This window comes from Geotrypetes seraphini, chromosome 1 (assembly GCF_902459505.1).
Source record: "Geotrypetes seraphini chromosome 1, aGeoSer1.1, whole genome shotgun sequence".
Classification (NCBI taxonomy): domain Eukaryota; kingdom Metazoa; phylum Chordata; class Amphibia; order Gymnophiona; family Dermophiidae; genus Geotrypetes; species Geotrypetes seraphini.
Window position 1 is genome coordinate 247,268,790 of NC_047084.1, and position 14,368 is coordinate 247,283,157.

The window sequence follows — 14,368 nt, forward strand, 5'->3', positions numbered from 1 at the left end:
GGCATAATAATAATAATAATAATTTATTTCTTATATACCGCTATACCGTAAAGTTCGAAGCAGTTTACAATAAAGATACATTTGACAGTACATGGGATAGAAACGGTTTACAATAAAGATACGTTTAGTCAGTACATGGGATGCAAGTGGTTTACATTAAAGATTCATTTTGTCAGTACATGGGATACAAGTGGGTTACAGTAAAGATATATTTTGTCATAGGTAGTAGAAGAATGTTAATACTTGTCATAGGTAGTAGAAAAATGTTAATACTTACTGGGAGCAAAGCCATAAACCAAAAAGAAACCCAACGGTTCTACGGTAGAATACAATAACCAAAAGCAAAGAGATACTGTGGAAGGAGATGGAGGTGCTAGGGGATTGCTTCCTGGAACAATTGGTAAAGGAGCCGACAAGAGACAACGCCACCCTGGACTTGGTACTAAATGGCCTCACGGGACCGACAAAAGAAGTAGAAGTTACGGTACCGCTGGGGACGAGCGATCATAATGTGATCAACTTTAAGCTTGACATTGGGAATAGAAAACGTGCCAAAACCTTAACCAAAACCTTTAATTTTAAAAAGGGCAAATACGATCGCATGAGAGCCATGGTGAAACAACGACTCAAGAAAAAGGTGGACAAACTTGAAACGGTAGACCAGGCATGGTCCCTACTGAAAAATACTATCTCAGAAGCACAAAATCTCCACATTCCAAGGATCTCCAAAGAGGGGAGAACAAAAGGTAAGGGAGAACCGGCATGGCTTACCAGACAGGTGAGGGTAGCCATAAAAGAAAAGAAGGACTCTTTCAAAAATTGGAAACACATGAAAACAACCAAAGCATGGAAAATACATAAAGATGATCAAAAGAAATGTCACAAGGCGGTGAGGGATGCCAAAAAGGACTATGAGGAAAAAATAGCGCAAGAAGCCAAAAACTTCAAACCCTTCTTTAGATACGTGAAAGGGAAAAAACCCGCAAAAGAGGCGGTGGGACCCCTGGACGACCAGGGAAGGAAAGGGTACATCAAGGAAGATAAACAAATTGCTGACAAACTAAATTCCTTCTTTGCGTCCGTCTTTACGGAGGAGGATACCGCTAAAATACCAGAAGCAGTGAAAGTGTTTAGTGGAGTAATAGAAGACAGCCTCACCACAGTTGAAGTGGAGTTGGACCAGATATACTACCAGATAGACAAACTTAAAAGTGACAAATCCCCTGGACCGGATGGAATTCACCCGAGAGTTTTAAAGGAATTGAAGGTTGAAATCGGAGAGCTATTGCAGAAACTTGCCAATCTGACAATCAGAACTGGACAGATACCAGAAGACTGGAAGATAGCGAATGTCACGCCAATTTTCAAAAAAGGATCGAGAGGGGAACCGGGCAACTACAGACCTGTGAGTCTTACGTCTGTCCCTGGAAAGATGGTTGAAGCACTGATCAAGGATAGCATAGTCCGGCACCTAGATACACACGACTTGATGAAACCCAGTCAACATGGGTTTAGGAAAGGGAAATCATGTTTGACGAATTTACTTCAATTTTTCGAAACCGTGAACAAGCAAATTGATAGTGGAATGCCGGTGGACATAATATATTTGGACTTCCAGAAAGCATTCGACAAAGTTCCACATGAAAGGCTTCTCAGGAAACTACAAAGCCATGGAATAGAGGGAGATATACAAAGGTGGATAGGCAAATGGTTGGAAAACAGAAAGCAGAGAGTGGGCATAAATGGAAAGTTCTCAGACTGGGAGAAAGTGACTAGTGGTGTGCCCCAGGGCTCCGTGCTTGGGCCGATCCTATTTAATATTTATATCAATGACCTGGAAGACGGAATATCCAGTGAGATCATTAAGTTTGCAGACGACACAAAACTATGCCGGGCAATCAGATCGCAGGAGGATAGCGAGGAACTCCAGAGCGACTTGTATCAGTTAGAGAAATGGGCAGATCAATGGCAGATGAAGTTCAACGTGGAGAAATGCAAAGTAATGCATTTAGGTAGTAAGAATAAGGAATACGAGTATAGAATGTCAGGCGCAACTCTGGGTAAGAGCGAACAAGAAAAGGACCTGGGTGTACTGATAGATAGGACCCTGAAGCCGTCGGCACAATGTGCGGCAGCGGCAAAGAAAGCAAACAGAATGTTAGGCATGATAAAGAAAGGAATCACGAGTAGATCGGAGTAGTATACCGCTTTATAGAGCAATGGTCAGACCACACTTGGAATACTGTGTCCAACATTGGTCTCCCAACCTAAAGAAGGATATAAAACTGTTAGAGAGGGTGCAGAGACGAGCAACGAAGTTAATAAGAGGTATGGAGAACTTGGAATATGAGGAACGACTCAAGAAACTAGGACTGTTCTCCCTTGAGAAGAGAAGGCTGCGAGGGGACATGATCGAGACGTTCAAAATGCTGAAAGGCATCGATAAAATAGAGCAGGAAAATAAATTATTTACATTGTCCAACGCGACACGGACAAGAGGACATGGTTTGAAGCTAAGGGGGGACAAGTCCAGGACAAATGTCAGGAAGTTCTGTTTTACGCAGCGAGTGGTAGACGCCTGGAATGCTCTCCCAAAGGAGGTTATCAAGGAATCCACTGTGCTGGGATTCAAAGGCAAATTAGATGCACATCTCCTTATGAGAGGCATAGAGGGATATGGGTGACTAAAACTACATCAGGTGTATACCTGACTGGGCCTCCGCGTGTGCGGATCGCCGGACTTGATGGACCATGGGTCTGATCCGGAGATGGCAGTTCTAAAAAAAAAAAAAAAAAAATGTTTGTGATTCAGGTATTTTATTTAGTCAACAAGTGATACAGTCAATAATTCCAAGCAAAGTAGTCCACATATGAAATGAATGTTGCAGACCCAACACAGTCCGTGTTGCAACTTAATCATCCCCCTCAGGTCCAAGGTCTACGGTTTTTCTACAAACAAACGAATGTGGATAATTTCTAGTTTGAGGAGATCAGCCTGTGCTGCTGCTGGTCCATTTCAGTGAAAACCATGCCTTCTGCTACTCAATTCAATGCAGCACCATCCATTACCTCATCTGAAAAGGTTACAAACTCGGGGTGCTTGCCTTCCTGCATGAAGGTCTGATCTTCTGGTTGGCTCCCTGAAAGTTCAGATAGCGGGGCTTTCCTGTTGGCCTAGGATTAATAAGAGCATCATAGCTGCACATCCAGATGTGGCCAGGTTTTTGAAGGATGTGTTGTGGTTCTGTCCACCGGTGCGACAGCCTTTTCCAGCATGGAGTCTTAATCTGGTCTTCCAAGCACTAGTATAATCAGCTGTTTAGCCCACAACTTCGGAAGGTTGGAAAATGTTGGTAGATAGTTATGAGGCACTGGCGTTAGAAATGCTGAACCCAGACTGCAAAAGTTTGTGAACCCCTGAGGAAGCTGAAAACAGTGAAATGGCTGTGTTAAGTTAAGTGCTTTTGCTTACAGTCTGATTAATGATGCTGGCCAAATTCCAATATTTAATGAGCCTGATTTGGGTCCTCTGTGAATTTATGATGATATTCATACCCCATAAGGCATCTGCCAGTTTGGGTGTACGGGTGTTTGAAATTCACAGGTTACTGTTTTAAGCGATATCAGTATATCTGGTTTTGCTACACTTGTCTCAGTATGCATACACCTTACACACAGTCCCATCTTTCTTACTGAAATTGGTTTCCAGCTTCCACAACAACCAAGAAGTAGGCTTGTCTGCCTTCACTCCCTCAGGATCGACAAAGAATGATCAGGTGTTGAAATTATTGGATGTACGCAGACTTTCTGCGGTATCTAGAGGTTACAAACAAATTTTGATTATCAGATCATCTGTTCGTATTGGGGGGAGGGGGTCTGTTCGTATTGGGGGGCCTGTAATGGTCAACCAACCTCGACAGCAACCATTTCCAGTTGGATGCCATTTCTTCCACCTATATTAGAAGTGGGAAACGCCCACCTATATCTGTGAAGGCACACTCCACTAGAAGAATAGCTTCCTTATGGGCAGAATCTTTGGTGGTGTTCCCAGAAGTAATCTGTAGAGCTACCACTTGGTCTTCTCTCCATAAGTTCACAAAGTTTTACACGGTGAATGTGTTGGCCAAACAGGACTCCACATTTGAATCTTCAGTTCTAACAGCAGGCTCATCTGTCCCACCCTAGACTCGGGGGGACTGTTTAGATACATCCCACAGGTTCAGGAATAAAGTGTCTATCATACTAGAAGGAAAGATTAGGTTCTTATCTTGGTAATTTTCTTTCTAGTAGACAGATTCTCCATTCCTGAAGCCTGCCCTGTCAGATGTTCATTTGCCTGCTTACTGCCTCAAAGGTGCCAAGGTATCCAGACATCGTGTTTCTTTCTTTTGTCCAGCCTTGAAAAGATTAGAGGACGTGACTGTCGTGTGGAAGAAGCTAGGGGTTATATATAAAATCTCCTACACTCTTAGTGCAGGCTGGATGGTAACTTTTTTGTTTTTCACCTTGTTATGTGTTGCAAATGCTTAAGTTTTGTTTATCTGTTATATGTTTAATGCTAGGAGCAGAACAGACATGTTTCTTGGGGAGTGTCACTGTACCCCTCCCTATTCTATTTCTTCTCCAGGACTGACCATCTAATTTGGTGCAAACTGAGGAATTGGAGGACAGCCCAGAAGGATGGGAGATGGAGCAAAAGAATGCTAATGAAGCTCCATACAAGAATTCTCGTGAGAAAGGATCGACTACCCACAAGTTCAGGAATGGAGTGTCTGTCTACTAGAGAGAAGATTACTGAGGTAAGAACCTAATCTTTCCTTTATTTATTTATAAAGCCGTAATCAAATTTAACTGGCTACCATCATTATGGACATGAAGCATGATATCCTAATAATGAATTTTTTTTTTTTTAAAAAGCATTACTTTTCTTCATCTCTGTTGAATGGATTATGAAAATATTTCAATTTTTTTTTTTAATTTCCAGGAATATACTTGTATTTATTTTGAGAGTTAAAATCTGTGTAAGTAATACTAGGCTTAATTCAATAGGCAAGACTTAAAATGCAGCTTCTGCTTTTGTCCCACTTGATGCTGAAAGAAAGAATTGGTCTTGAATGTGACATGTATAGTTTACAACACATTGTATATTTCAAAATTCATTTTTCCCTTTTCTTTAAAGCAAATTGACTATGTGGTGAGCCAATATAACATGACAAAGAACAGAGCAATATCAGATCTAAATAGTAAGTAGACTTAAAATATTTCTTCTGTGGCTAGAGTTTCCTTAAGCCTTCATTGCAGCAATTTGTAGATACTGTAAACTCTAAGGCAAAAATTCACATTCTCAGACTCATACAAAAAGTAATGTATAGATCTCCTTTTGCAAACAATAAAAATTGGAGTGTATTATCAACAACACAATCTTATATATGGTATGTATAATGTTTCTGCATATGACATGTGAGGACCTTCATTAAGTGACAATCCTCCTCTCTGCAAGTTCATCTGAGTGTTTCAGTGTTCAGTAGAGTTTATAGGAAGGGGGGAGGGGAGGATCTCCATGCACTAAGAGCAGCTATAGACAAAGACAGAAGCTTCATCTAGAACAACTCCAAGATAGAGTTCTTACAAAGCTAGTGACATACCATACCATATTTCTTAAGTAAGAAAAGAGGACATGTGGTCTTGCCATCAGCCCTGCCCCCACACAAACCTCATCTTCTTTCCTCCCTTCCCCTCAGCCCCCCACAGGATGGTTCCTTTCTGGTGGCAGTAGGAGGTCATCCACAGATGGGAGCCTCATCAATCACGGTCCTGCAGTGGATACTGGTGGTCCATGGATAGGGGCTCCTGTTGCGAGCTGCTGGAAGCTTGGTTGGTGATGGGTAGGCAGAAAGGAGGGAAGGAGAAATGTTACACTGGGGAAGGAGGGAGAGATGCTGGATGAAAGGGTAGTTGAGAAAAGGAGAGATAGTGGATCTGGGGATGGTGGGGTCCATCGCTGCAGCTGTGTGGATGGAGATGAAAAAAAGGAAGATGCCAGACATCCGGGTGAGGGAAGGGAAACGGAAGGGGAGGACAGAGCTGGAAGATGGATGGTTAGCACCGAGAAAGAGGAAAGAAGGAGACCCTGGCAAGCGAGTTAGCAGAAGACAACCAGAGCCTGGGACCAACAAGATTTGAATAATGACCAGACAACAAAAGGTACAAAAAATAATTTTATTTTATTTTTTGTGATTACAATATGTCAGATTTGAAATGTGTATCTTGCCAGAGTTGGTGTTAGACCGCAAACGTGAGCTAGGATTTAACAGAGAAAGGAAAAGTCTTTTTTGTTTGTTTATTTTGTTTACACCACAGTGCCAGTGTGGATAGGAGAGGGCAAAGGGGATGAAGAGGCTATAAAATAAACCCACCAGGATGTTTGAAAAAATACCCACTTGGGCAGGAAAATTGAATCGAAAATTCAATTCAATAGGCTGAATCGAATCGAAAAAATTTTTTTCTTGAATTGGGCAGCACTAGTGGAGATATTGGGAACATGAAGAGGAATTGTCAAATGTGACTTTGTAATGGAAGTGTATTTGAAGAAAGTGCTTTGAGAGACTCTTTTTGTAAATAGTTTGAACATTTGTAACTGCAACTCAGATTTTCAAGTACACTTCTCCCTCCGTATTCGCGGTTTCGGCACTCGCGGTTTCACTTATTTGTGATTTTTTTGTCAGCTGACTCCGCCCCCCAAAATTACATCATTCTGAAAACTCCTTCCCATCCTCCCGCCTCCCTCCCACCATCCCTCGGTTTCAAATCACTTTTGCTAAAGTACCGAGGTTTCCTTATCCATAAGAGCAGCCTTTCACTTGACCTGACCATGTAGCCTCAGGCACCTCAAGAGATTCACTTTGTCTTGGGACCCCACTTGCACCCAAGCCGAGAGGCAGAGAGAAACTTCCCACTTACCCAAAATCATCGCTTCCCCGACAGTGTCGAAGCCAATGCTTAAAAAAAAAAAAAAAAAAAGAAGAAGCAACAATCCCCGTCTTCTTTCCCAGGGGTGCGACAAAAAGAACCAATTCCCCCCCCCCCCCTTGCGTTGGAAATCAAGAGCTCGCTGCAGCCGGTGGAGAGGAGGGCTTTGAACACTCGGCTGCTCAGCCAGGGCTGAAGGCTCCGTGCCGGGAAGAAAGGCTGGGGAGGAGGAGGAGAGAGACAGCCGCAAGTTATAAGTGGCTGCGCTTCTTGGGGCTGAGGACACCCTGCAGACAGGTCTCTGCACACCATGCCATTGGCTGCAGAGGAAACTGTGACACTCAATGAAAGGGGAACAAAAACGGTGCACACACATACACGGGAAGAAGGGGTGGGGGGCGAGCGAGAGGTGCAGATGGAGGGGGCCTGGAGCACGGGGAGCCACTAATCGTGTCCAAGGTAAGCAAGGGGCGGGGAGGCGATCGTTGGTGCCGGCCACCATGCACTCAACAGTGTGTATTTTCCCCCTGCTCAGGAGCTCTTTTAAATCCCCGTAGTACACTACTGCATTTGCGGTTTTAATGGTAAAAATGCCGACTTTTACAGAAAACCGCAAATAACATATCGAAAAGTTATTTGCGGTTTTTCCATATTCGCGCCTATATCCAGAACACATCCACCACGAATACCGAGGGAGAAGTGTAAAGTTCAAATTATCATTTTTCATCAGTCTCAGCTTGATTTATTCCAAATAAATAAAAGACTGTGTAAAGTGATTGTATCCCAGGAAAAAGTATCCTTTGACCTACCTGAGTAAGTCTGGCCCTGGCCTGTGCCCAGCTTGAAAGACAGACTTTTGTTGATTCTGGTCTGAGTACCTTACCCAAAGACCTAGCTGCTTCCCAAAGACATTATAAGGGAGACCAGGGTAACCCTGTGTAATACTGTATATTGCCAGAAGTGTAAAGCTTATGGGATTTTTTGTTTGTTTGTTTTGTTGTATTAAACAGACATTGGTCCTTTGCTTGGGTGCAGAATTCAGGAGCAATTAATGAAAGAAGTACGTCCTGCGCTAGATGCTGTTTTGGAAATTGCTGGAGGTAATATGCATCTAAACTTATTAATTGCTTAATGTCAAACATTAGTTTATATTAATACAGAAAGTAAAACATTATGTCTAAATAGTTGTATTACTGTAGTACAGTTCCTCATTAGAAGTATTCCCACATTTAATATATACTGGATTAGGATCAATTACTGATGAGAATGATCTTGATCAATTGATTTGCAAGTGATATTTTTGGGGGGGTTGAATGATAATAAGAACATAAGAATTGTTGCTGCTGGGTCAGACCAGTGGTCTATCATGCCCAGCAAGTCCGCTCACGCGGCAGCCCCCAGGTCAAAGACCAGTGCTCTAAATGAGTCCAGCCTCACCTGCGTAACATAGAAACATAGAAACATAGAAAAGACGGCAGAAAAGGGCTATAGCACACCAAGTCTGCCCATTCCAAATTCCCGCCCCCCTGATTTTATTCCCCTAGAGATCCCACGTGAACATCCCATTGTCTCTTAAAATCTGACACGCTCTTGGCCTCAATCACCTGCAGTGGGAGTTTGTTCCAATGATCCACCACTCTTTCAGTGAAGAAGTATTTTCTGTAGTCGCTATGGAACTTCCCTCCCCTGATTTTTAACGGATGCCCCCTGGTGGTCGAGGATCCCTTGAGGTAGAAGATATCTTCTTCCGACTCGATAAGGCCCGTGATATACTTAAATGTTTCAATCATGTCTCCCCTCTCTCTTCGTTCCTCAAGTGAGTACAGCCGTAGTTTATTCAGTCTTTCTTCATACGTGAGATCCCTGAGCCCCAAGACCATCCTAGTGGCCATACGTTGAACCGACTCGATTCTCAGCACATCTTTCCGGTAGTGTGATCTCCAGAATTGAACACAGTATTCCAGATGTGGCCTCACCATGGACCTGTACAGCGGCATCACTACTTCAGGTCTCCTGCTGACAAAACCTCTACGGATACAACCCATCACTTGCCTTGCCCTGGAGGAAGCCTTCTCCACTTGATTAGCAACCTTCATGTCATTACTGATGATCACCCCTAGATCATGTTCCGTCGTGGTCTTGGCCAAGGTTTCACCATACGTTCAAGTTTACCAGGAACTTGTCCAACTTTGTCTTGAATCCCTGGAGGGTGTTTTCCCCTATAACAGACTCCGGAAGAGCATTCCAGTTTTCCACCACTCTCTGGGTGAAGAACTTCCTTACGTTTATACAGAATCTATCCCCTTTCAACTTTAGAGAGTGCCATCTCGTTCTCCCTACCTTGGGGTGAACAATCTATCTTTTGTGCCATGTTTGTTATTAATATTCTATGATCCAAAACAAGCATCAAGTTCAATATCAGCAAAATATTTGGTAAGGATATAAAACGTTAAACTTTAGAGAGCAATTCTATAACTTGCCACCTCAATGCCACACACTGAGCACCAATTCTCTACTGTGGCATCATGATGCCAAGATTGTGTTGTGGAATACTAGCTCAAGCCAGCAATGATGCACCTATAATGTGATAGTTAAGTAGGAAATACACCAATGTCCCTCATGCTCCATCCATGTATATACTTCATTATAGTTATTCACTATAGTACTTATATTTTCCCTTATAGAATATCGCTTAGTGTACTTATGCACATAAGTGTTAATTAAGGTGCCACTAATTAATATTATATTGGATGGATATAATTTCTATATGAAATCAAGGAACTCACGAAGGGGAGGTGATTTGGCGGTAATCTTTGAATCTATACCTTTATTAGAGATATTGACCACTATGCAATTGTACAATGAAACTAAATTTTAGAATACCTATATACTTGGCACTTGTTTATTGCCCTCCTAATTTACCCAACGAAGTATGGAGTAAGATATATCTCACATTAAACAACATGGCAATACATTATTCTAATTTAATTGTTATGGGTGATTTTAATATACACTTTGATTCTACCAATAATGGTTGGGCTTCTTTTTTCAAGCAATTTCTTCAGGTTTACAAGTTCAATCACTGGAGTGATATAAGTGGGTCATATTTTGGATTTAATTTTATCTAGAATTACAGGAAATATTCCTGTATCTGGATTTGTCATGGACAGATCATAAACTCATCACTTATGATTTATACATTAAAAATATGATGGAAAATTTGAAGAAGGAGGAAAAAATAATTCTCTCCAGAAACTTAAAAAAAATTAACCCAAAGAACCTTCCACCAATTGGTACATCTTTCCCTAAGAATTTTCTGTTATTCTCTCTAGAACTCAAGGCCCAAACTTGCAATAGCATTATCCAAGAAGCAATGGATCATCATGCATCAATCACTGAATATAAATTACCCAGGTATCACCACTGTAAATGGTAAAATGGATAGCTGAGAGAATATAAAAAACAAGACATGTAGAGAGAATGTGGAAAAACTTAAAACAGCAGACTGGAGATATAGGGGTCCTTTTACTAAGGCACGATAGCCGTTTTAGCGATAACACGTCCATTATAGTCTATGGATACATTAGCGTTTATTGCGCACTAAAACAGCTAGCACACCTTAGTAAAAGGGATCCCATAGATTGAGACATGAAAGTGTTTTTTTTTATAATAATTAAAATTAAGAAAATAGTTCTATAATAAATAAATAGAAAATAGTGACAATAATAATAAACAATTGTTTGCAATCTTTCATTCATTAACAGATAATTATAATGCAAAATATCAGGACTTAAATCCTTCACCAGACTCTATGGGCAAATTTTTTGAAAACAAAATTAGGTTCCTGAGATGCTTTATGAACCTTCCCCTAACAGATAATCCAGTGAATTCAGAGAAGGAAATGGATAAGTCGGTCCAAGACAAACTAGAATCCTTTCATACTTGCTCATTAATTTAGATATCTAAAATAATAACTAAGATCAAAAATGTATGATTAAGATGGAGGAGGTTATTGCAGAATCCACTGTTCTAGGATTTAAAAGCAAACTAGATGCACATCTCCTTACGAGAGGCATAGAGGGATATGGGTGACTTAATTTACGCCAGATGCACACCTGGCAGGGCCTCCACGTGTGCGAATCGCCGGACTTGATGGGCCATAAGTCTGATCCAGTGATGGCAGTTCTTATGTTCTTATCATCACTTTCTGATACCATTATTATTAGTAATGATTAACCAAAGTTTGGAGAGTGGAATGTTTCCTGAGATTTGGAAACATTCATATATAATTCCTATATTGAAATCAGAAAAAGCAGATCCTTTAGACCTTAAAAATTACAAACCAGTGTCTAACCTTTGTTTATCAAGTAAAGTCATAGAACATGTAATTTTAGGGCAGCTTCAAGAGTTCATTGAGAATACTAAAGTATTGCATCAGAGACAAGCAGGTTTCCGTAAAGGTCATGGTACGGAAACACTTATGACTTGTTTTCTTAGTGAAACTTTAGAAATTCCAGATAATGAACATCTAGTCTTGGCAATTTCACTTGACTTGAAGGCTGCATTTGATTATGAATTGCTATTTGGTAGAGTACAGAACATTGGGTTATCTACTACAGTGTTAGAATGTTTAAGATCATACTTACAACATAGGACTTTTGCAGTTAAAGGAAAAAAAAGGGGTCTCAAGAACTTTTCAGTTGCCATGCGGGGTACCACAGGGATTGGCCTTATCACCAATACTGTTTAACATCTTTATTGCACCATTGATCTCATTCATCTAAGAGTTGGGATTTCAGGTATATTGTTATGCAGATGATATTCTGCTGGTGGCGAAAATGGACCTAGGTCACATTGATTTAAAGCCCATTACAGAAGGCTTAAAGCTTATCAGTGTATGGCTTAACAGACATAGGTTAGTTTTAAACATAGATAAATGTACATCTTGTTGGATTACTCTCCTCAACCAAAGGAGGACATTTACATTTTAGGACAGAATATCCCTCTAGTATCAACCTTTAAATATTTGAGTCATGATTGACTTCCAATTAAATTTCGGCTGCCAAGTCTCAAACTTAATTAAGTCATGTTTTTATACCATGAGAAAATTCCGATCTATTAGGGGATTATTTCTGGAACACAATCTGCATGCATTATTGATCACCAAATTGGATTATTGCAATATCGTTTAAATAGGCACAACAAAAAGTAATTTTAGGAGATTACAAACTATTCAAAATACTGCTATTAAAATGCTGGGATTTAAGAGGAAATTTGATAGGGTCACATCTTTGGTTCATCAGGTTCTGTATCATCAACAACCTGAATATTTACATTTATTAATAAGACCTTATTATCCCAGGAGAGCATTAAAATCAGTACAAGATGGCAGACTAGTATTCCCATCAGCAAAGAGTGCCAAATGGGAATCTACTAGAAATAAAGCTTTTAATTTCACCAGCCCCCAATTATGGAATCATCTACCACCAGACATTAGACTAGAAGCCATTCAAGACTAGACTGAAGACCTTCTATTTTGAGGGATCATTTGGTAAGGACAGTCTGTTATCAGAAACCCCTCATATCTTTTGAAGGAATGTGGTTCAGCGCAATAATAATAATAATTGTTTCTCTATTTAGTGCTTTTCTTTCTCTAATGGAGTTCTTTTCATAAATTATTTGTATTTTACTGTAAACCGCTTAGGTCTGTTATATGCTGATGCGGTATAACAAATGTTAATTGGAGAGCTGCATGGGAACGGGGACGAAGGGAATCCCGCAGAACCCACGGGGATCCAGCAGGTTCCCCCTTTGGGTCACAGGGATCCCGTGGGGACCCCCCTCGTGGTCTTGGGGATCCCTCGGGGTTCGATGCAACTCGAGCCAAGAGGCTCGTCTTCTTTTCCTACCTGCCCTGATGTCTTCTATTTTCTGCCTGCCCTGCAGCACGTAGCCGACTGGAAGTCTTCCCCGATGTCAGCGCTGACGTCGGAGGGAGGGCTTTGCATCAGTTATGTGCCAGCATGTAGGGCAACGAGCCTAGTGTACAGCGATCCCTATACAGCAAGAGAATGGAATCAAATGATTTTCCCATTTCAAAAAGGCAGTGTAGCCTATACAGAGTGGCAATTACAATTCTAGCCCCTTTACATAATGGGCAAACTAGATGAACATCTTTTACTATGCGTGGCATTAGGTACATGCGAGATGGCCCATGTACCTAAGGCCCCGCCCATAGGAGGGGCCTTAGGTGCCTGGGCCAATCGGGCCCTAGGCTCCTGTGGGTTGGACAGGGGAGAGGCAGGCCCACCTCATTTGGATGGAGGATGGCCTGCTGGCCGGCCGGTGCAAGAACCCGGCTGACTGGCTAACTTGCTGGTGAGCCCGGGGGGGGGGGGTGAGTTTCATGAGGGGGGATTCGTTGTGGGAGTCCGGCAGGATGGTTTGGGTACCTTCCTGCCGTCGATCTTCGGCAAAGGGTGGGGGGCGTACCAGTAGGAGGGGATGGGTACCCTTCTGCCAGCGATCATCGGGAGCGGGTGGGGGGGGTCTTTCAGTTGGAGGGATTGGGCATCCCTCCTGCCTCATTCATTTAGGGGGAGGGGTGAGACTGGTAGTCACGGCTGCTATACTAATTGCGGCAGGGAGATCCCTTGCCGCAATTCAGTATAGCGACCCCATCTAAAGTAACCCGGTTCTGTAACCGGCATCTGTAACATGGATGTCGGTTACAGAATCCGGTTTAGTTTGGGCGGATGTAGGCCTGATTCTGTATAGGACACCCGGGTGTCCTATACAGAATCCGGGCCTTATTGTATATATGCTATTTAAAATCTCACAGAAATTGTGGCTAAAATGCTCCAGAGTGTATTTATACCTACTTGGGCTTTGCCCATGGGGGAAGTTAGAGTAGAACTCTTGATTTCTTTTGCTTCAAAATAAACCTTTTTGAAAAAGACCATTTAACCACAGACATGTTTAGTCATAGCAACTGGATAGTTGTTATAATTTGACGTATGAACTTCATCTGCTTTTATTTGCTAATTTATTACATCATCACAGTTTTTTTAAAAATCTTCATTGCTATCATCACCACCATTCTTTTTTTGTGCTTTATTTGGCCTGAAGTCAAATTGGAAAGGGCTATCAAAGGTAAAGGACTCATTGAAATCTTATGTGATGTGATGTGACGTATTTAATTGAGTTGTCCCCCCCCCCCCCACCATGTGTATTTTTAGTTGTGGTAACTGTGAGTTTTGACTTTATACATCTTGCTTTCTTAGTTTTGTCAGGTGAATTTGTTATAGTGTCGGGTTGAAACCTAGAAAACAATAATTAGACTGTGTTTGAACTAGTTCTACATGCTGAATAATATCACACAGAATCTTTGACCTGAGAT

The 14,368-nt window shown here is 41.6% G+C and overlaps 1 protein-coding gene across 3 annotated transcripts in view; it reads left to right on the top strand.

Moving 5' to 3' along the window:
* PROM1 (prominin 1) overlaps positions 1-14,368 on the top strand; it is a 170,270-nt gene that overhangs the window by 51,625 nt on the left and 104,277 nt on the right. For all 3 annotated transcript variants that reach the window (XM_033948839.1, XM_033948830.1, XM_033948849.1), the window contains 2 exons: positions 5,180-5,243; positions 7,980-8,069. In XM_033948839.1, the coding sequence (XP_033804730.1) occupies positions 5,180-5,243; positions 7,980-8,069 (154 nt within the window). The remainder of the gene's footprint in view (positions 1-5,179; positions 5,244-7,979; positions 8,070-14,368) is intronic.